This window comes from Anguilla anguilla, chromosome 17, assembly GCF_013347855.1.
Source record: "Anguilla anguilla isolate fAngAng1 chromosome 17, fAngAng1.pri, whole genome shotgun sequence".
Lineage (NCBI taxonomy): Eukaryota > Metazoa > Chordata > Actinopteri > Anguilliformes > Anguillidae > Anguilla > Anguilla anguilla.
This window is the reverse complement of record NC_049217.1, coordinates 28,783,623-28,806,084: the sequence shown is the minus strand read 5'-3', so window position 1 is coordinate 28,806,084 and position 22,462 is coordinate 28,783,623. Positions and strand designations below refer to the sequence as shown.

Below are 22,462 nucleotides of genomic sequence, written 5' to 3'. Positions count from 1 at the left end.
AGCTACGTTTTTTTTTTAAACTGCCTTCGCCGCCCCTCTGCCCACCTCCCTCTCTACTTCCCCCACTAATGTGGCCATTCGGACAGGAACGCCAGGCTAGCCTGTTCCTCCTCGCTGCTGGAGACGGGAGAGGGAACCGGAGCGGGAACCGGATACAGAGCGGAAGGCTGAACGGGAATTCTGTCCCGGCAAAAGAAGGGAAAAGGAGAAGATCTCCGGCTTCCTCGATTGGCTCAGCATTTATGTTGTATTTACTGGGCCCGGCGCTGGTCAGCGCTGATCTGCTCTGTCTGCCTGCTCGCCGAGCGGGGATTGGGTTTGGGTTTGGGTTTGGGAGAGCAGGCCTGGGCTGAGCTCCTGTGTGGCACGTTTGTGTGACTCATCGGAGCGGAGAGCGAGCTGAGCTACACGCCCGCACAGGCCGGGGATCACACACACACACACACACACACACACATACGCACGCACACCCACCCATGCATACACACACACACACACACACACATGCATGCACCCGTGAAAACACACACACATATATGCACACGCACGCACACACCCATGCATACACACACACACACACACACACATGCATGCACCCATGAAAACACACACACATATATGCACACGCACGCACACACCCATGCATACACACACACACACAGACACACATACACATGCATGCACCCATGAAAACACACACACATATACGCACACGCAGACACACATCCATGCATACACACACACACACACACACACAAAATTTCTGATTTTTGACACAAACCTTTTCAAAACAAACCTCTGGAAAAAACCTTCATTTCCAGCACATTGCAGCAGTGTACGCTGCACGGTTTAAGCACAGAAATCACTAAGAACATAAATCATTCAAAATCAGGATAATGGATCCCCAGGCTCACATTTTACAGGGTACTGCCTCCAGCTGAGGCACAATGACCAAGCTGGACCGTGTCACTGCAGACTGGGACCACACTCAGGGTCATCGCTGGGGGCCCACAGGTTAAGGCGGGGCCCACTCGCTAGGGGCCCACCGGTTATTGGGAGCCCACTCACTAGGAGCCCACAGGTTAAGGGGGGCCCCACTCACTAGGAGCCCACAGGTTAAGGGGGGGCCTACTCGCTGGGGGCCCACAGGTTAAGGGGGCCCCACTCACTAGAAGCCCACAGGTTAAGGGGGGGCCCACTCACTAGGAGCCCACAGGTTAAGGGGGGGCCCACTCACTAGGAGCCCACAGGTTAATGGGAGCCCACTCACTAGGAGCCCACAGGTTAAGGGGGGCCCCACTCACTAGGAGCCCACAGGTTAATGGGAGCCCACTCACTAGGAGCCCACAGGTTAAGGGGGGCCCCACTCACTAGGAGCCCACAGGTTAAGGGGGCCCCACTCACTAGGAGCTCACAGGTTAAGGGAGCTCACTGCCAAAAAAAAATCATATTTGTTTTATTTTCATGAAAGGGGGGGTCCAGAACAATATTCTCTCAGGGGGCCCAGAATTCCTAGCCACGCCCCCTGGCCAAGCTTATCAGGGGCAACACGTCCGCATGGCTCACAGAGGGAGGCTTTTAGCCAGCAGGGAATCCGGCCACCTCGCCTGGTCCATATCCAGAGCCAGTCCTGCAGTCTTTCAGTTTCAATTAAAGTTGGTTTATCAATTTAGCGCTTTTTATTACAGAGAACTGTCGCAAAGACGCTTTTTTTTTTTACAGAGAAACAGAAGGGAAAACTGGACAAAAATCAGGCCTGAACCCCAAAAAAGCAAGCAGGTGAGGTAAAAGATATATTTTTTTTAAACATGCAAAAGTTGGCAAGAAAAAACTCCCTGAGGGGTAGAAATCTGGGGAGGAAACCCAGCTGTACAGGGGGAGCCCATCCTCCGCTGGCCAGCCCGGTGTTTTTTAGGCAACAAAACTGCCCCAGCTGCACAGTCAACAGCAGAGAACTATGTTTAAATCTGACAGGGCCCACATTTAGACTGGGGGGGCCTGGGCTAATCAGCAATAGCATGCAAGGATCACATGGCATAAAATGGCTATGAGGAAATTTGGTATTATTTTTTTTTCTCTTTATAATTCTTCTCGGCTGGCCGAGCAGGCCACGCATCGCACGTGCCAGTCGCTGGCTTGCAGCGAGAAAAAGAAGCAGAAACTTTAAAAACCGGAAACCTTAAACAGAAATCTGAGCCTCACGTCTCATTGTCGTAACCAATCAAACGTTAAAAAAGTCGCATTTCATTCACGTACATCAGCTTTGCGATTTTGGCAATATTGCGTTTCGTTACTTCCGTGCCAATAAAGCTCTTTGAAATCGAATTGAATTGAACTGAACTGACGAGCTACACGCACCCATCACGTCCCACACTCACGCACATGCGCCCTCCGACACTCAGAGAGAAGAGAGGGATGGTTACAATTACAGCTGCGGAAGAAAAGAAAGAAAGCTGGGGAACGTTGATCCCCACGCTGAGCGAAAATCACGCAGAAAACCGATTCATTCACTGCTCGTTTATAAGGACCGACAACGACATGGACCGTGATGGAATTAAAAAAAAAAAAAAAAAAGGAATCCTTTATTTAACCAGGGAAGGTCCATTTGAGAACGCGCTTCTCTCTTTTTCAAGTATCCTCTCTGGGAGAAAGGCCAGAGAGAAAAGCTGGAAGTGGGGAGAGAGAGAGAGAGAGAGAGAGAGAGAGAGAGAGAGAGGTAGAGAGGTAGAGAGAGAGAGAGGTAGAGAGGTAGAGAGAGAGAGAGAGAGAGAGAGAGCGAGAGAGAGGTAGAGAGAGAGAGAGGGAGAGAGAGAGAGAGAGAGAGAGAGAGAGATGACAGGGGTAGATGTTTGGGTTAACGGCTGAACTACCTCTCTCCAGGTACAAGCACACACACAGCATCCCTGTATGCCCACCAGGGGCTCGAATCAGCAGCTCTACAGTTGCCAGTCAAAGCTGCCACTAAACGATCCTACCGTAGTGCAGAGGTTATAAATATCCCAAAGAAACACAAGCTGACGATGACACACACACACACACACACACACACACACACACACACACACAGCTAGGAGACATGGGAAACAGAGACGGGTGCATGCAGTTCGGTTTCCACGAGCACCGTTTACGACAAACCCCGGATGCCCATCCACCCCCCCCCCCCCCCCCCCCCCCCCCACTGTCCTGCTGTCTGTCCAAACCCCCCCCCCCCCCCCGCATCATGGTTGTCAGCCAGTGACACACATTTATATTACAATAATGTGTATCATGTACTGTACGTGTAGACAAGCATCCATGCAAAATTTGCAACTAAAATAGCTTAAGGAAGGCGATATGGAGAGGGGGGTGAGGGGGTGAGGGGGGGGGTGGGGTTAACTGATAACTGATACCTTATTTCCAGTTGCTGACTTCTTGCTTCCTGGAAGTGCTCCCTGGCACAGACGAGTTCCTTTGTAAGTAACGGGACCCCCCCTGCCTCAACGAAACTACAGAGGGGTGCGGACCCCCTGACCCTGACCCTGTCGCACCTGGGCCCTTGGCCAAATTTACAAGTGACTGACAGCACCTCCTGCACCACAGTGTTCCATCACATTAGCATCCAGCTGGTCCAGATGACCCTTTAACTGGTGACCAGCAGCATAAGAGTAATTCTGAATACCCCTATATCCAGTGTACACTGCTCCCCAATTTCACCAGCAGAGGTCACTATTTGCTCCACACTACCACTCATTAAAAAAGTCTATTCCTCCATTTACTGATTAACAGTGATCTATAAGAAAATATGGCCATCTTTCAGGTAAGGTGAACTGAACAAAAGTATTGTAACTATTGTAATTGATAATGATGGGGCTTGCATGCTTTTCATGCAGTTTATACTGTGAGCTATACTCAGTAATACCTCCAACAATAGAAAATTACACCCAAAACAGAAATGCATCTCCATTGTACTGCTTTGTGAATATGCACTCGCTGACATAGAGGTAAAAAAAAATTGGCACAGGATTCCAAACGGATAAGCAGGGAGAAGTGGGAAGTGCAGCGCCCTTCAGTGAGTTTTGGTTACCTTGAAAGCCGCCATTACAGAGCTACTTCCTCCATGGATGACCTGGAACCACTCTGTTTGTCCATGTGGCCATAGGATGTGATTCTGGGTCAATTTCTTGAGCTTTCGGCAGGGCTGTCGGTGGGGGGGTGGGGGGGGATGCGCAGGGAGGAGGCTGGCTGTTCAGGAACCTGTATGTGATAGGAGTGGGGGGGGGGGGGGGGGCGCCCTGCAGAGGGAGGTGTAAACTGGGACAGGCTGCAGTGCTCCAAGCCCTTCATCCCACCACCCCCCACCCCCCCACCCCCCTGAATCCCCGGGCTGTTCAGAGGAAGGAAGGAGGTCAACAACAAGGAGTTGCCCCCCCCCCCCCCCTTGCTCATGATGCTCAGTGACAAGGAGCTCCGCCCCCTTTCCTCAGCCCCGCCTCCCCACCCCCCAGACCGCGTGCTAGCGCCCCAGAACGCCGCCCAGAACGTAGCGCTCGCACGCTACATTACCAGCCCGTATCCGCTGAGTGGAACCGTGTCCTTGTAGCATGGCCGGTGTTATAAATAGCCTCACAGTGCACACTCACATCCAGCCGTTTATCCAGAGAGGCTCGCAAGAGGCTGAAGGCTGGAAGAGCGGCAGAGAGAAATCAATTACCCGTCGCTCAGAACAATCAGCCAATGGGAGAGAGAGTACAAGAGCACACAGTAAAATCAATTTGTGTATGTTTGTGTGTGCGTGTGTGTGTATGTCTGAATTTATGTGCAAGTATGCGTGTGTCTGTGTGTGTGTGTGTGCATATACATGTATGTATGTATGGATGTGTGTGTGTGTGTATATGTCTGTATGTATGTGCAAGTATTTGTGTCTGTGTGAGTGTGCATATGAATGTATGTATGCATGTGTCTGTGTGCGAACTTAAATATATTTTCCAAGGGAGCAAGGTTGACCGCGAGCCAAAGAACATGCATGTATTTTAAGGGTTTTCTTTTACTTTAAGCAGCCTTCGGCTAATCTGGAGCAGAACTACAACAACATGTCAGGCCTGGCTTCACTCAGAAGTGCCAAGACATCTAAAGGGAAGTCACAGCTCTCCCAGACTATGGTACCAGATCAATCTGGGTATGATTATATTGGCTGAATATTGATTGGCGGATTTGATTAAATCCAGGTATAAGAGATGGGAAATCCAACACCTACAAATGTAAAGCACTCCTTGATTTGGCCCATTTCTCATACAGGTAAACAGCAGTGCAGGTGAACATGTCTACATACCTTTTAAAAGTCCTCTCCTGGATGCCATTGGCTCTGAGTATCTCTCTATCTTTTAATTTGAAACCTTAATCTCTGACGATTCCAGGTTAAACAGGTAGCCTAAACTGGTCAAGCTGTGTTTTCCACATTTGTAGTTGATCAACAGCTGACCAGCCTATAGTCAGCTAGTCCACTGGCTTGGCCACTAGCTTACTCTACCAGCTTAACCAGCCATGACCTGCAACTGACCAGCTATGACCAGTTAAGTTTAGTTAAGACCCGTTAAGGCCAGTTAAGACCAGTTTAGACCAGCTCAGAATCCCAGCTGGAGCTTTCAGCAGGGCTCACAGATGTTTGTGGCAGATCTGAAGCTCAGTGCAATGTGGGGTGGTGAGTCCTTGGCAGCTCTACGGGTCTCCAGACTCAGGCTCAACGCGGCCTCTGAGTCACACCCTCGCTCCTCGCGGGCGACAGACTCTGACTCTACCTCTCGCGAAAAACACAACGGGGACGGGACGGGTTGAGAAGAAAAAACTTGTTTTCGAAAGATAAAAAGAATGTGAAGTATGGGGTCTGGGTAGCCCCCCCGAGTGTAGACAACTGTGGTGAAAAATGGCGTTCCTGGGGCCGTGGGAGGGTGCAAGTCGGGACGCGAAACGATCGCGGGAATGAAGACGCGGGGGTTCCACCGGCCGATCAGCGGGACGGCTGCAGCTCCGTACCCTGTACCTCACCCACACCCTGTACCTTAAAAAAGACCTCAAATAAGTCCAGTAACCTACTGACTACCCACACCATGCACTACACACACAACAAAGACCTCAAATACACCCAGTAACCTACTGACTACCCACACCATGCACTACACACACAACAAAGACCTCAAATACACCCAGTAACCTACTGACTACCCACACCATGCACGACACACACAACAAAGACCTCAAATACCACCCAGTAACCTACTGACTACACACACCCTAACTACACATGACAGACCTCAAAATCACCCTAAATACACACAACAGACAGCAAATACACCCAGTAACCTAGTGACCACCCACCCCTGTGCTAAATATGACCAGTCAAATCTCAGTCACGCCCAGGTCCACTTAAATGCTCATATATCCTGAAACAAAGACCAGGGAACACAGAGTACCCGTGTTGTGGTATCAAACACAGTATTGGTAATAATAACGGGCAGCGATCACAGCCGGTTACAGGGTAACTTCACACACCCGGAAAACGAACGGAAAAAGGCGCTTTCGGCCACAGAAAGCCGAAAATGTGGTGACCTTGGGTTACCTGTGAGACCTGAGGCACAGTCACAAGGACACATTTCCATTTGTGTTCGACTGACTCATACTTTTTAAGACTCACAAAGTACAATTACTTCCAGAACTCAGAAACTTCTCAAAAAGGTATTTCAGGCTGTGGAGTCAGATAACAAGCGAGTCCACCCACATTTAACTGCTGCAGCTTACACTGCTATGAGCCATTTTATACGAGCATTTTGTCACACTTCTGTCATTAAGCTGAGGTATTCCAGTTCGTCAGCGCCTCATTATGTCCAACACCGCGACCCAGACACTCAAATCTGCCTGTGTTTCCAGTCCGCCAATCACAGCACGGGTGAACTCAGACCGACGGCAAGCAATGCTGAGTAATGGCACTGCTCAACAGTACCCCCTAGTGGCCAATTCTACACACTGCATTACAGTTAATCACAGAACAGTGAACAGGTCTGAGCAAAGAACAAATCCACAGTGATCATGTCAGGACTACCACCCAAAATCTTCCCGTGGCAACTTTTGCCTGATCAGCTTACAGTCAGCAAAATCAGACTTTGATACACATAAATATGGTGATTATTGCCCAAACAAACAAATAAAAAAACAAACAAAAAAAAAAGTATTTTTCTGAGCGACAGGGCTGAGAGACCATACGAAGGAGCAGAAGCCAATCACAGGCTAATGTTCCTCCCAGGCTCTCTGGCAAGCTGGACTCACCAGCACGAGACCATTTAAAGGGATACTACACTATTTAATAATACCTCAATTTTAGCATGCAATGGAAGATATTTTTAACATTTACAAAAGCTTCTGACGACCCACCAGATCTACAGTGGTAGGTGTAGGCGCATTTGTGGCTTTGTGATCTACAGCAAGTAAATACACTTCAGGTAACTCCAAAGCACCTTGATGCACCTAAAGCACAACGTTTATGCATCCATAAAAGGGCCAGTGGCCATCCTTCAAAGTGATCACGGCAACAGTACAGCGCCTGCAGTATTAATGAAAAAGATGTTGTGTGTGTGTGTATAGAGAGAGATTAAAATAGATGAACATTGCCACCTAGTGGCCTAAGAGGAGTGTGCAATACAGCCACAGCCACACCCAACAGCTGAATGGGAGGGAGGTCCACTGGTTCTGATGGTGACTCATTTATTTTGGCTGTTAAATGCTACATAGAGCATAACAGAGATGTGTGCATGGAACACACCGTCCGGTGGAGCAGAACGCACTGTGCCTGGACCCGAGCAGAGTCATCCGTCTGTCTGTCTGTCTGTCTGTCTGTCTGGCGCTGGTCTCTGGGTGGAACCAGAGCTTTCAGTGATGTAGGCGATTGGGTCTCTGTGCTGAGCCCACAGGGAGACGAGTCCTGCCAGTCTTCAGCCAGGGAGGAAGAGCAGGGGAAATGATTTAGACTGATGGCATTTCACCGATGACAACGTATGGAACCAAAACCCGTAAGGAGTGCTAGCTTCTCCAATCTGGTGCACGCACGTGAACACGCACACACTCACACAGGCACACACACACACATACGCATACACACACACACACACACACTCACAAATTTATTTACGCCAGAGTGAACAGCATGTCTGCATTGACCCCACCCTCCAGCTGAATGTAACTCAATCAATCAAAACCTAAACTGGCATCCGACTTTGCTCTGAGAAAACCATGACCCACGACTGAACAACGATATATTCCACTTCTCTTTCTTTCTTTCTTTCTTTCTTTCTTTCAAAACAGGTCAGGCAGCAGCTTGTATCAACCTGTCAGGGCTCATTTTGGAACACCTGACGCATTCACCGTTCAGTAACCCAAACAAAGAGCTGGTGAGAGCGGTGCTTTTGGGACCATTAATCGCCCTAACAAACAATTTATGCATTTCCTGAAAGATCATGTGACTTGGTCTGATATAGAGTAAAAAACGTCACCGCCCACTTTTTCAGCGGCCCTGGTTCCGCAAGTCAATTTCCCGTTCATTTTCACCATAGACATTTCAGAAACACGCTAGATAATAACGTTTTCAGTCATGAACCATCCAGCTACGAGATGAATCATGACATTATAAAAATGATTCAGAGCCAAAAAAACAAACAAAAAAGGTACTGTGTACTTAACTTTTTAAAGGAGGGAATTAACTACACATCCCATAAAGCACTGCGAGCGATGTAATCGGTTTCAAATCAGATACAGTACTTTGATACACACAAAAAGTCTGTATTTCATATTTTAATGTATTTTATGTAACATTTCCAGAAAAGCTTGGTATTTGCTGGACCTGTAAAGATGGACGGAAAGTGGTTCCATTATTACTTTCTGAAAGGGATTGAGCATGACAAAGAGAGCTTTCCTAGAGAAACCCAAGCACATCAAAAGCAAAGTAATTCCAGTCAAACAAAAATTGAAAAAAAGAAGACCGCGACACACGATCACTGAAGTCGTAACACAGACAAGAACAAAACCAGCACCAATGGCAGACGAGAGGTTAAACAACGCTTTATCATATAGTGATTACAAGTTATCATATAGTGATACAAGTTATCATATAGTGATACAAGTTAAAAGACGTGCTGTACACCCTTCAGTAGCACAAGTAAGACGCTAGCATTTTCCTCATAAAACTGTAAAAAAGACGTTTTTAAATTCGCTCTTTAAAAGTGAGATGAGTGGCACTAAAACTAATCTCTGCACTTTCTGTACAACATTTACAAATTCATGAAAAGTGTCCAGACGCATATTAGAAAGCAAAAAAATTTACAAAATAAAAAGCCTTCTTGAAAGGAAACCATTAGGGGGGGGGGGGGGGGGGGGGGGGGGGGGGAAGACACAAAAACAGACACTAGCTCAGACACAAAGGCACAAACACCAGAAGAAGAAGAAGAAGAAGAAAAAAAAAGAACAACGTGCTAACAAACCTTGGATCTGTGCAAGGACGCAAAACTAACTCGGATACAGTGGAGAACACAGTTTACAGCAGTTGGCTATTATTGTACTTCTCCCTAATTACAACCTTCTTTTCCAAATACTGTGTCAAACACAACTGATGAACTGACATGACCCGAAGTCAAAATGCGAGGTGACATTTGTTATTTTACAAGCATTTCCATTTCACAGGGCTCATACCACCCATACACTCTGTACACACATAAAAGGGATTAGCATTATTTTATTAATTATTATATTCCACTAAATTTAATAAATGAGTTTCTCTAGAACAGGGGTGGGGCAATTCCAGTTCTGGAGGGGCAGTGTGTCTGCAGGTTTTTTTGTTTCCACCAGTTACCCTGGCTAAATGAGCGAATTGGCTGTATGGACAGACACTGGTTCACTTGTAGATTAGATCACAGTAGCACGTTTCGCACTGGGGACACAAGAACAGTCTTCAGCTGTCAGTCATGCGCTTGTCAAGAAATGTAGCTAAAGTGTCAGACGGCGTAAATGCGAGGGCTAATTTAAGTAATTACGGCATTAATTAATTTGGCATGAAAACCAGGATCAGACATGGCCCTCCCTCGTTGCCCACCTCTGCCCCAGAAGCTTTGTCAGCAGCACAGGGTCCACCCACAGACTGTATCCACAGCACCTGGGCTACCTGGAGGGGATGTTGCTGTATGTCCCACCCTGATAATATGACCTCATGCACACAGCAATACAGGTGAGCACAGGACAGGTATTCACCAAGAGTCTCTTGGTAGTAGTAGAGCTGATCTAGGATCCGTTCAGCCTTCTGGCTCATAATAGATAACGTTACAGGGATAATGCCCTTGACTGACTCTAACACTACTCCTCTGCAGGGTTACTCCAAATCGAGCATCACTCATGTATCATTTGTATCTTGATCTTCCAGCACTTTCATAGTGCACTTGTATCTTCGTCTTGATGTTGTAGCTCTTTATCTCTAGTAAATCATGCCTCACTTCTAATTTATGACTTGCCATAACTTTACTGACTTAGTCTACGGCTACTGTGTGAATCAGACTTTATATTCATGGCTACGGATAAGTGATACTTAATGAGAATTGTACCTCGACTGACCTGTGTTCTGCAGTTGTTCCTACAACCTTCACTTATCGTATGTCACTTTGGGTGAAAGAATCTGTCAAATAAAATGTAATGTAAAGTAATGTTACAATATGGGCAGGGAGATGCTGATCCTAGATCAGTACTGCTGGCTCAGAGACGCTTCGTGAATACCACTCATGTCTTGTAAAGCCTTGAATTTGGGGCTTTGGGCTTACGGCGTTCGTAATTTAACAAGTCCGTTCCGTTAGACCGGGACTCGCAACACTTGCATCAGCTGCCCCGAAGTGATTGGACCGTGCCGTTTCCATGGCAAAGCAGAAAATCAGTTCGGCCATTCGACCGCACCGCCCTGTTTGTCCACCAGAGGGAGCTGCAGCAAGCGCAGGCTGTCACGACTAATGTGCACAGGTTTTTCTTCACCGATACGGGGAACGTATCTGACTCACTGTCAAACCACGTCTCATTACCCCACTGGCAGAGAGACCAAGTTCTAGCCCTGACTGCCTGCATTCAGTCAAGATCTGCCCCTTCCTGGAGTTTTAAACTTTTACCCACACTGTTTGGAAAGTTCAGAAAGGATCTAAGCCCCAAAACTGGGAGGGGGGGGGGGGGGGGGGGGGGGGGCAACGGACACCTGCATTTATTTTAAAGTCAAAGTTAAGGACAAATTGTGATTGAATTAAATGAAGGCCACAATATCCTTCAGTGATCCAGCAACTTCCTGTCCAAGGGTGCTGTGGTTACTCCGCCCCCCTGCCCTCCCGCCCCCCCAAGTGAAACTCTCTCACTTTAACACTCTCCAACATAGATCTCTGTGAAAAATAAATGTTTCTCTCTCCCTCCCATCCTTTTTAAACACAAAACAAACTGTAACCCTTCCCCCCAAAAAAAGCCATCATTCCAGTCCTATTTCTGTGTACATGTAACTACGTATAACAGTGCCATAAATATATATTCTCTCATTTCATACATTCACATCCACTGGGTTCACAAATGAAAAAATAAATCTTGTGCTTGGACGTTAAATAGCTCATTATTTTTAGCGATGGGGCGATCGACGGCTCTGCTCCGCGGTTACCCTCCGCTGCGAGGGTCAGGTACGGGACAGGGCCCGTCGCCCTGGACAACGGGACTCCGCAGTCTCCCTATCCTTTAAATCGGCAGTGTTCGACAAATTTACCACCAAAAATCCGCTCGCCGCGGTACGCAAAACTCAGGCGCTGTCCCGTAGACGGCATCTCCCGCGCCGCGGCTAGCAGGTTTGAGGCTGAGGAAACCAAACATGAGAACACACCCGTAGCTTAACGCCAAGTCCCGGGTGAGACCTTCGGGTCTGATCTTCACAAAATCTACTTCAACAACGTAACGTTCTCTCTCACCTGAACCTTATTTCACTTCACTTTCGTTCACACTCTGTCTCTTCAATCCGGAGTAACACCCTCGCTCACTGCTGGCTTTTCAAGTTCCAAAACTCTGTCAGGTACACCCTTAAGTCTTTGTCCAGTGAAGTGGGTAAGTCACGATTACCCATAATGCTGCAGGCCTCTCCCACGTGTCACTCTTACCGAGGAGGCACTTTTAAAGCAGGGGTCCTCTGTCTTACCCAGAATGGACCAGTGCGGGTGCATGCTTCCATTCCAACCAAGCAGTGACACACCTGATTCTACTAATCAAACACTGGAGTCGTTGCTAAGGACCCTGATTGGTTGGAACGAAAGCCTGCACCCGCACTGGCCCTTTCTGGATAAGACCGAGGACCCCTGCTTTAAAAGTGTGTCCTCGGTAAGAGTGACAGGTGGGAGAGTCCTGCAGCATTCTGGGTAATGTCGACCGGCCCTTTCTGGATAAGATCGAGGACCCCTGCTTTAAACTGTCATTCGGTCTGGCTCCCGTCATTTTAAGGCGACCTTGCCCTCCTGTCCCGGTGCTATATCAAACCCCTCCACGTCTCCGCTGTCCCTCTTTTCTGTTCGGGGGGGGGGGGGGGGCAGACTGACCCAAAAAACGACAGCAAATCCACACAAAACCTGACCTCCAAAGCCTCCTGACGTAAATGACAAACCGGGATCTTCCACCCACGTTCCCGCTTCATGCTATTCCACATGCCATCGCCTTCCCAAACGACGTACATTCAGACTCCACCCACTCGCTCCCTCCCGCCCTCTCTATGGTCAGCTCTCAATGACTGACAGCCCAGTCACTGCCAGTTATAATGGTTAGTCAGGGAGGTTCTCATATACATTCCCATAGAAGATTGCTTTTCCCCCATAAATACATGGCAGGTTTGTATATCACTGTACCTACATACTCAGAGGTAGTATGTATTCTGTTCCCATATTGTGACTAAGATACACTTTTTTCATTCCAGGATCACGACTCTAAAATATATTACTTTCTAGTCATAATAGTTTTCCAGTCATGTCTAATCTTGTTTTTTTTTTTTTTTACACTACAGTTACAAAACAGAAAATATATATATATATATGTAACATTTTGAGAAAAGAGGAATAAAAGACAAATTGTGATTCATAGATTTCTACAGTATACGTAAGCTTCTCTTGTAAACACAGAATGACTTTAGTTCCAGGTGACCGGGGCAGTTCACACCCCCGAGCAGCAGGGGGCGCTATGTAAAAGATGTGGCTCCTCTTCCTAGTGCTTGATTTCCAGGATGGAGGGGTTGTGGTCCAGGATGGCCAGGATGATCTTGTCCATGTACTGCCGGAGGCGGAAATTAATCTCTTCCTGCTCCTTCAGGGCGTCCATCAGCTGTGGCCACGTCATTAAAAAAATCATATGATTTGGAACATCATACAACAGATTCTCTACGGTAGCAAACCAAATGAAACTTACCAAATTTGGTATGTTAACAAAGCACTATACAAGGGACAAATGGTGTCCGGTACAGGACAAGCCATTCTCAGCTGAAATACAGGACATTCTGGCTTAATATAGGGCTGTCTCCACAATTATACATTACGAGTGTTTGCTACGTGATTTGTAATGTAATGTAGAGTTTGTAAGCCTACAAAAAGTAAACAATGCTGCCCCCTTGTGGAACATAAGTAAACTACATCCTACTACAATGGGCCCGAGGTCATAATAAAATAGGGCAAACTCAAACATTGGATTTGTAAAATGCAGGTCCTAGTCTGGACTCCTGCGTCCACCTTGTCCCCCCGCCCCCCCCCCCCCGTGAGGTGTCATCCTTCGCCCCGCCCCCTCACCTCGTCGCGGGACGCGTTGTCGATCTCGGCAGCCAGCGACTGGGCCTTGGTCTGCGTGGCGAAGAGGTTCTTGGCCTCGTACAGGCTGAGGCTGAGGATCTGACCGTTCAGGTCGTCGTTCTGGTCCCGCAGTTTGTGGTTCTCCTGCAGGACGGGGGGAAGGGGGGGTCGTGGGGGGTGAGGGGGGGGGTACGGGGTAGAGAAAGATCAGCCTGGGGGGTGGGGCCAAGGCAGGACAGGGGCGTGACCATTGCAGGATTGGGGGTGGGGCCAGGGCAGGACATGGGCACAGCTGGGGACAAGGGGGACCAGAGGAGGCTTGATTGCTGTACACCTGTCTGACAGACAGGGGGCGCCCTGCACCCTCCTCCTTCATCATGCCCTCCCCACTCCCACTGACTCATACCAAATTTTAACGCCACATTTCATTTTTTAGCCACGTTTTACTGTTGGCAAAAGTTCTGAAGTATTTCAAATAGTTATTTGACTCACGTCTCTTACAGTTTAGAACATGTAGTAAGGAGACAGATAAACCAGTAGAGACACAGAAATGGTCTGTGGAAAAAACTGAAACAGTCATGCCTGAACAAAATGACACAATATTACACATTATCACACGAGTGTTAAGGGCAAAGGCACTATAATGTCATTCACAAGCTGCTCTGGGTACATTGTGTCTGGCAGACGCACTGCAGCAGGCGTTCAGCAGCCTACGTAGCACAAGGCTAGCTCTACCGCAGAGAACACAGCGTTACTGAGGAGTTACTGCGTGAGGACTGAGTACGGTGACCTAAAGCAAGGCGGCACACAAAACCGGCGAGTTTTCTGAGTACGCCTCTCACACCGAACCCCATTCGCAGCGGGCTGGTGCCGTTGTTAGTGGTTAAAAGCACAGCGCTACGAAAGGAAGCAGGCTGTTTACCATCCCGGGAGGCAGAGGCCACGCCCCTGCAGACACCAGGTGCTGGAATTCAGGGGGGGTAACCTTGGGAACAAAGTTCTGCGGCAGACAAAGCAGATACTAGAGTGAGGGGCCGAGGACTGGGCCCTGAGGCACTTTCTAGCTGAGGTCCTGCACAGGCGAACACAGGGCGCTGTGTCTCAGAGGTCCTGCACAGGCGAATACAGGCAAACACAGGGCACTGTGTCTCAGAGGTCCTGCACAGGTGAAGGAAGTGCTCTGCGCATCTCAGATACTGCACAGGCAAACACAGGGTGTCGGCTCCGCACAGATCCGCTCCTACCTGTTCACTTCAGTAGATTTTTGTGCAAGAGTGTAACTGTGACTGTGTAACAGCTTCAGTGTAACAATAACAGGGTCTCAGGTGTAACAGTATTACTGTACCAGTAGCATGTAACAGTCTATGAGAATAATATTCTCATTGTAACAGCCCCAGTGTAATAGTCTCAGTGTAACAGTCTCAGTGTAACAGTCCCAGTGTAACAGTCTCACTGCAACAGTCTGAGTATAAGAGTCCCAGTGTAACAGTCCCAGTGTAATAGTCTCACTGCAACAGTCTGAGTATCAGAGTCCCAGTGTAACAGTCCCAGTGTAATAGTCTCACTGCAACAGTCTGAGTATCTGAGTCCCAGTGTAATAGTCTGTGTAAAGGCATCAGTTGAACAAACACAGTGTAGGAGTAACAGGGTGCAGTATTGCTCCCACCTGTTTGAGGCGCTTGACCTCGTGCTCCAGCTCGATCTCGCGGGCCTTGGCGTTATACTCCGAGAGGCCACGCCCCTGGCCGGGGTTCTCCGTCTCCAGCTTAAACAGCTGCAGGTGCTCCAGCTCCCTGCGCAGGTCCTCTATCAGCTGCGCAGACAAGAGCGCCGTTAATGTTCACCCTACTCTTCAAACTGCCATTAATATCCATTATTGCTACCATACTCAAATCTCTGTTAATATTCTCAATACTGTCTACAAACCACCATTAATGTTCATACTACTGTCCTCAAACTGCCACCAATATTGAAATTCCCATCCTCAAAATCACCGTTAATATTCACACTACATCCTTAAATTGCCATCACAATGCCATCTTCAAATTTACGATCACTAAAACTACTAATCTTTTATGTTGTTGTTGGACGAGATTCTAGGTGGGAACCTGCGTTTGAAATGACATATATTAGAGATAGGAGCAATTTGTGTGCATGTATGTATGTACGCATGTGTGAACATGTGTGTGTGTGTTTGTGTGTGCATGTGTGTGCATGCCTCCTGTGTGTGCATGTGTGAGTATGTGTGTATGTATGTGTGCGCATGTGTGCATGTGAGTGCATGTGTCTGTGTGTGTGTGCATGCCTCCTGCATGTGTGTGTGTGTGTGTTTGTGTGTGCTTGTATGTGCATGTGTGAACATGTGAGTATGTGTGTGTGTGTGATTCTCACCTCCTGCATGGCCTCCCTCTCTTTCTGAAACTGGTGTCTGTTCTGCCACAGCTTGTCCATCATCTTCCTGTACAGATCCATCTCATCCTTCAGCCGCAGGCTGGTGTCCTCCAGCTTATCCGTCATTCGCTGCTTCTCCTGGGGGAAAGAGCGCTCTCGTTCAGCCCCTTATTCACTGTATTACAGCGTTATTACACTGTATATTACAGCATTATAACACTTTATATCACATTTATATTACTGTGTTATAACCCTTTATATTACATGTATATTACAGTGTTATGCTTTATATTACATTTATATTACAGTGTTACAACACTTTATATTAGTGTTATAACCCATTATATTACATTTATACTACAGTGTTATAACCCTGTCTGCATCACTCAGTAATCTCAGTGTTTATAATATTACAGTTATAACCATTACTCTGTTCACTCAGTGAACTGCTGAATATAGGGTTCAGTCAAAGTATACATTACAGTTATAACCCTGTCTGTGTCCACAGTGATCTACTGAATGTAGAGTTCAGTCAGTGTGTACATTACAGTTATAACCATGCCTGTGTTCGTGCAGTGATCTATTGAACCTAGTGTTCAGTCAGCCTGCAGAAGTTTCAGCATTTACCTGACAGGAGTTCAGAGGGTTTCACACCCTAAAACTCTGCTTTGTTAGTGTTCTCCGGAGGGTGTAGCTCACACCGAAAGTGCGTGTGAATGACTCATCCTAACACGCCTAGGAGGCCACGTGCACGACTGTGTGCACGTGCGCGCGTATTTAAAAAGGGTGCGAACATGACCGAACAACCCACCTGATCCAGCTTCTCCGTCTGAGACTTCAGCCTGCACACGTTTATTTTCATCTCTCCGTTCTCCTCCTCCAGCTGCTGGACCCTGGGAGGGAGAGAGAGAGAGAGAGAGATGTGGCACAGCTTTCACACCATCCCTGTGCTGCCTGTTCTACACAGAGTATCCACTGTGGCCACACCCACTGAGCTGTGCTGTCAAAATGCTGTGTGTCCCTCCATTCCATTATCGATCCGAGCAGTCTTGGCTTTAAGAGTGCTGGTACAGACAGTGTTGTTCTTACTGGTGTTGCTTTTAGTGTTGTTTTAGAGCTGTTGTTTCTGCAGTGTTGTATTTTGTAGTTTCATATTTTGTTTTGTTTTGTTTTGTTTGTTTTAGTGATGTTGCAATTAGCAGTGCTGTGATCAGTGGTGTCGTCATCAGCGGTATTGTTTTAGTGGTGTAGTGATTATCAGAGTTATGGTTAGCAGTATCATTAGTAGCCATGTTGTTTAGCAGTGTCGCGATTAGCAGTCTTGTGATTAGCGGTGCTGTGGTTAGCGGTGTTGTGGTTAGCGGTGCTGTGGTTAGCGGTGCTGTGATTAGCGGTGCTGTGATTAGCGGTGCTGTGGTTAGCGGTGCTGTGGTTAGCGGTGCTGTGGTTAGCGGTGTTGTGGTGGTTAGCGGTGCTGTGGTTAGCGGTGCTGTGGTTAGCGGTGCTGTGATTAGCGGTGCTGTGGTTAGCGGTGTTGTGGTGGTTAGCGGTGCTGTGGTTAGCGGTGCTGTGGTTAGCGGTGCTGTGATTAGCGGTGCTGTGGTTAGCGGTGTTGTGGTGGTTAGCGGTGCTGTGGTTAGCGGTGCTGTGGTTAGCGGTGCTGTGATTAGCGGTGCTGTGGTTAGCGGTGTTGTGGTTAGCGGTGCTGTGGTTAGCGGTGCTGTGGTTAGCGGTGTTGTGGTTAGCGGTGCTGTGGTTAGCGGTGCTGTGGTTAGCGGTGCTGTGGTTAGCGGTGCTGTGGTTAGCGGTGCTGTGGTTAGCGGTGTTGTTCTGTCAGAGTGTTTATTAGCGGTGTTGTTTTGGCGGTGTCGGTACCTGTTGCTAAGCAGCTCTATCTCAGCTATCTTGTCGCGCTCCATCTTGCTGTAGGCCTCCCTGTGCCTCTTCAGCTCCTCCTCCAACACCTGCTCCGCCCGCGTCTCCTGATCTTTAATCTGCTCCTCCAGCTCATGCACCCTGCGCACACACACACACACACACACACACACACACACACGCGCGCACACACACACACACACAAACACACACACGCACGCATGCACACACACACACACATACACACACACAAATACACACACACACACACGCACACACACACGCAAATACACACACACACACACGCAAATACACACATACACATGCGCATATTACATACTTACTCCAGGATACACAATGAAGACATGATCATGTCTGTGTGTGTGTGCGTGAGTGTGTCAGTGTGTGTGTGTTTCAGTGTGTGTGTGTGTGTGTTACCTGTGCACCAGCTGTGTGTTTTCCTGCTTTAACTTAGACTTCAGATCCCCGTTCGCCAGACTGTCATTCTCAAGCTCTGTCACCTTCTTCTCCAGGTAAGTCACCTGTGTGTTTGTATATGTGTGTGTGTGTGGGGGGGGGGGGGTAGACAGTGAGAGAGAGACACAGAAAGAGAGGGTTGAGAGTCAGTTTGCACCAGACTGAGCAGAAAAAAAATGTTTTTAAGATCATCAGAGTCAATGTGTCCCATTTAACATATTTTCAGTGCTAAGAGTTCTGAAAGTCTGACCCTGAAGTTCAACCCAACATTGACCCTGTGTGGACCAGCAAGCTCTGGAAATACACAAGCAAAGACACAGGAACACCAACGCAGAGCATACAGCTCTCCTGACTAACTGCGATTACCCGCTGTCTCCAGTAGGGGCTCCACTGCCTAGAGATAGACCCTCAGAACTGCTGGGTTTTTTTTGTTAGCTAACTGAAACTCTATGGTTCTGTGAAGTAAAATAAGTAAAATCTGCATCAACAGTATTTGCCATCTGTGTCATGAGTACTTTCATTGGCTCTTTCATTAACAGCATCAAACAGGGAGGCAAATTTTTGGCAAAGTAAACGCAAAAAAAGTGTAATGGTAATTACACACAATGTGCACAAGGTTGCAATGCGGTCATTAGCAAGTGGCTGATTTGGGTTCAGATTAAAAATGAACCGCAAAATCAGTTATTTCTTTAGCCAAAATCTGTACTCCAGTCAACATCTAAAATTTGTCCAGCTCTTAAACCAGACCAAAAAAGTCTTTGCATGTGTCAAATGTAGGAGCATCACAGAGTCTGAAAAGAGTGTAGGGGTGCAGTGCTGTGATGTTGGGGTGCAGTGCTGTACCTTCTCAGTGATGTCCACGTCACAGGAGTCGATGCTGTCCCTGAACAGGTCCTCTGTGCTGCCATTACTGCTGCTGAAGTTACTGTGGTGGAAGAGCTGCCTGCAGACAGGGGAACAGAGTCTGTTACACACACACCGTATACACACACAGACACACACACACACACCATATACAGAGCTGAGAATGAACACTGGTACCACACAAATGAACAAACAGACAACAGGAGAGTAAGAGGCCTACCTTCCAAAGGCAGTACTGGATATTTTCCTGCTTGGGCTGCAAAACAAAGAGAGATAATAATATCACATTTACATATTTCATAAACCTTCATCTTTTTCAGACAGGAAGATGGACTGCATTTCCTCCTCGCACGCGAAGAGGATCTCACATTTTCAGCTAAACCCCTCTATCTGAGGAGGCTTGTCTTCTGTCAACACGGTGTGCGTGTGTGTGCGTGTGTGTTGAGTTATATCTGCACTTGTGCAAGGTTTGTGTGCTTTATAATTACTAGGAAAGGAGTGGGAAAACATGCACTCTCTCTCTTTGACACACACACACACACACACACACACCTCTCACTTTCCATCACTCATGGACACCCACACGGAATATCTCTCTGTCATGTCTGTCACGCACACACACACACACACATGCACACTACCTCTTTCTCTCCCCATATATATATATATATATATATATATATATATATATATCACACACACACACACACACACGCGCACTCCCTCTCTCTATATATATATATCACACACACACACACGCACACTCCCTCTCTCTCTCTATATATATATCACACACACACGCACACACACACGCACACTCCCTCACTCTCTATATATATATATATATTTCACACACACACACCCAGTGTCTCTCTGTCTTCTGTCTCTATCTCTTTTCACACAAGCTCCAGTATTATTAGACGCGCTGAGCTGAGGTGGCTGAGTGTTAGTCACATGACCAGCCTCGCGCACACAGTCGGCGTGAACAGTTATGCTTTCCATCTCTCTATCCGTCAGCTCTGCACCCGCTCTCTCTCTGTCCGAGCCTACCATCACTCACTCATTTTAAGGTCATTTCTTTCTCTCTTTCAATGCTTGACTTTTGCTCCCTCCTCTCTTCAAACACATCCCCCCCCCCATTCCCAAAGTCAATATTTCCACATCCTCTTCTTCCTCTCGTCTCCTGCCCTCTCTCTCACTCTTTCATCTCTGCGTGGGCTCCTCTCCCTCCTCCCTTTTTTCCAAGAATTCCACAGTCTTCCCTACGGAGCTCACCCGCAGAGAAGACCAGGATTAGCCCGGAATAAGCCACAGCATCAGCTGCAGCGCGGATCGGAAGAAGAAAATGGCGGTGACTCCCAAACCGCTGAACTGCACAGTGTGCCCCAGTATCCCACTCCCAAACCGCTAAGCTCCAAACATGATGGCCTCAGCATCAGGTTTTTAAATACAAACGGGACCATGACGCCGTCTGAAGAGGTGGACTTCAGTCTACATTGGAAAATGGCCAATGATTCTGCTGTTAGGACCTCTTTAAGAAGTATATACGAGTACTCGACCCCTAAAACCATAAAATGCACGTCACATTCCAATACCTGCACCCCTCCACCTCATATCTCACACGTTATTGGAATGAACCTGGCACTGCACATCACACTCCTACATCGAACCCCACACCAGTAAAACCTTTCTGAAAAATGTACAGCAACAGGGAAACAATACACAAGCTCCGACTAATAATGCACAATAAACGCAGGCTGTAAACATGCGACACTATGATAAACCAGCAGCATCTAAACAGCGTTTATACACCCTTATTCAGTCTAAATCCCAAACGGACATCTTCAGAGTTCCAATCAGCCCCCTCGATAGACCTTCTACCCCTCCTGTACCCCCAAAACACCCTAGCCCCCTCGTCCCCCCGCCCCCCCTGCGAGTTGTGTTGCTTCACTCCTCCAAGATTTCCCTCAGCTCCACGGTTCACCCAGCAGTCAGACTAGGAAGGAACGGTGCTGCCATAGCAACGGTCTTCCTCTTCCTTTGATGTTTGATTCTCGGCCCGTTTGGTTTGAGGGCCTGAGACGGTTACAGCGGGCCCAGCGGAATGCAAGATGAGCCGGCGGGCGAGTCCGACAGTACCAAACCCACCGCAGCGTTACCATGGCTACGAGTCCGACAGTACCAAACCCACCGCAGTGTTACCATGGCTACGAGTCCGACAGTACCAAACCCACCGCAATGTTGCCTGGCTACGAGTCCGACAGTACCAAACCCACCGCAATGTTGCCGTGGCTACGACTCTGACAGTACCAAACCCACCGCAGTGTTACCATGGCTACGAGTCTGACAGTACCAAACCCACCGCAGCGTTGCCTGGCTACGAGTCCGACAGTACCAAACCCACCGCAGTGTTGCCATGGCCACGACTCTGACAGTACCAAACCCACCGCAGTGTTACCATGGCTACGAGTCTGACAGTACCAAACCCACCGCAGTGTTACCATGGCTACGAGTCCGACAGTACCAAACCCACCGCAGTGTTGCCTGGCCACGACTCTGACAGTACCAAACCACCACAGTGTTACCATGGCTACGGAACACGTGGGAGAGTACCTGAGCGGTGGGATTTACGCCGTTTAAAAAACCGCCACCCCTGTAAACCGCTAAAGGCCGAGGCACTCAGACGTCACCCCGTGAGGAGGCCAGGTCCCAGAGCAGGAAACTCATTGCATAACCAGCAGCTCCTAATGGGATTTTACACTGATGCGGAGTCAGCAACAACAGGGACAGAACCTGCGTATGGGCCAGGAGTCTTCATGCAAGTTTCTGTGTTTTTTTCCCCTGTTCCGAATCACAATGTCTTTTAAATCTCTTTAAATCTACTTTAAATCTATCTCTGTATTCAGAGATTTATAGAATTCATATTTTGTTCAATTAGTGCCAATCAATTTATTTATATGTTCCAGAGTTTTTTTTTTTTTTTTTCCATATTCCATTCTGTCTCAGGGCCCTGTCCAGAG

At 47.9% G+C, this 22,462-nt stretch overlaps 1 protein-coding gene across 4 annotated transcripts in view; it reads right to left on the bottom strand.

Moving 5' to 3' along the window:
• Positions 1-12,023: 12,023 nt before the first annotated feature.
• rab11fip4a (RAB11 family interacting protein 4 (class II) a) overlaps positions 12,024-22,462 on the bottom strand; it is a 39,363-nt gene continuing 28,924 nt past the window's right edge. For 3 of the 4 annotated variants that reach the window (XM_035398505.1, XM_035398507.1, XM_035398508.1), the window contains 10 exons: positions 19,663-19,698; positions 19,422-19,521; positions 18,540-18,643; positions 18,102-18,242; positions 17,038-17,119; positions 16,227-16,364; positions 15,502-15,648; positions 14,758-14,835; positions 13,836-13,979; positions 12,024-13,377 (listed from right to left, as the gene is read on the bottom strand). In XM_035398505.1, the coding sequence (XP_035254396.1) occupies positions 13,261-13,377; positions 13,836-13,979; positions 14,758-14,835; positions 15,502-15,648; positions 16,227-16,364; positions 17,038-17,119; positions 18,102-18,242; positions 18,540-18,643; positions 19,422-19,521; positions 19,663-19,698 (1,087 nt within the window). In that variant the 3' untranslated portion in view covers positions 12,024-13,260. The remainder of the gene's footprint in view (positions 13,378-13,835; positions 13,980-14,757; positions 14,836-15,501; positions 15,649-16,226; positions 16,365-17,037; positions 17,120-18,101; positions 18,243-18,539; positions 18,644-19,421; positions 19,522-19,662; positions 19,699-22,462) is intronic. The other variant, XM_035398506.1, reaches the window with a different exon arrangement.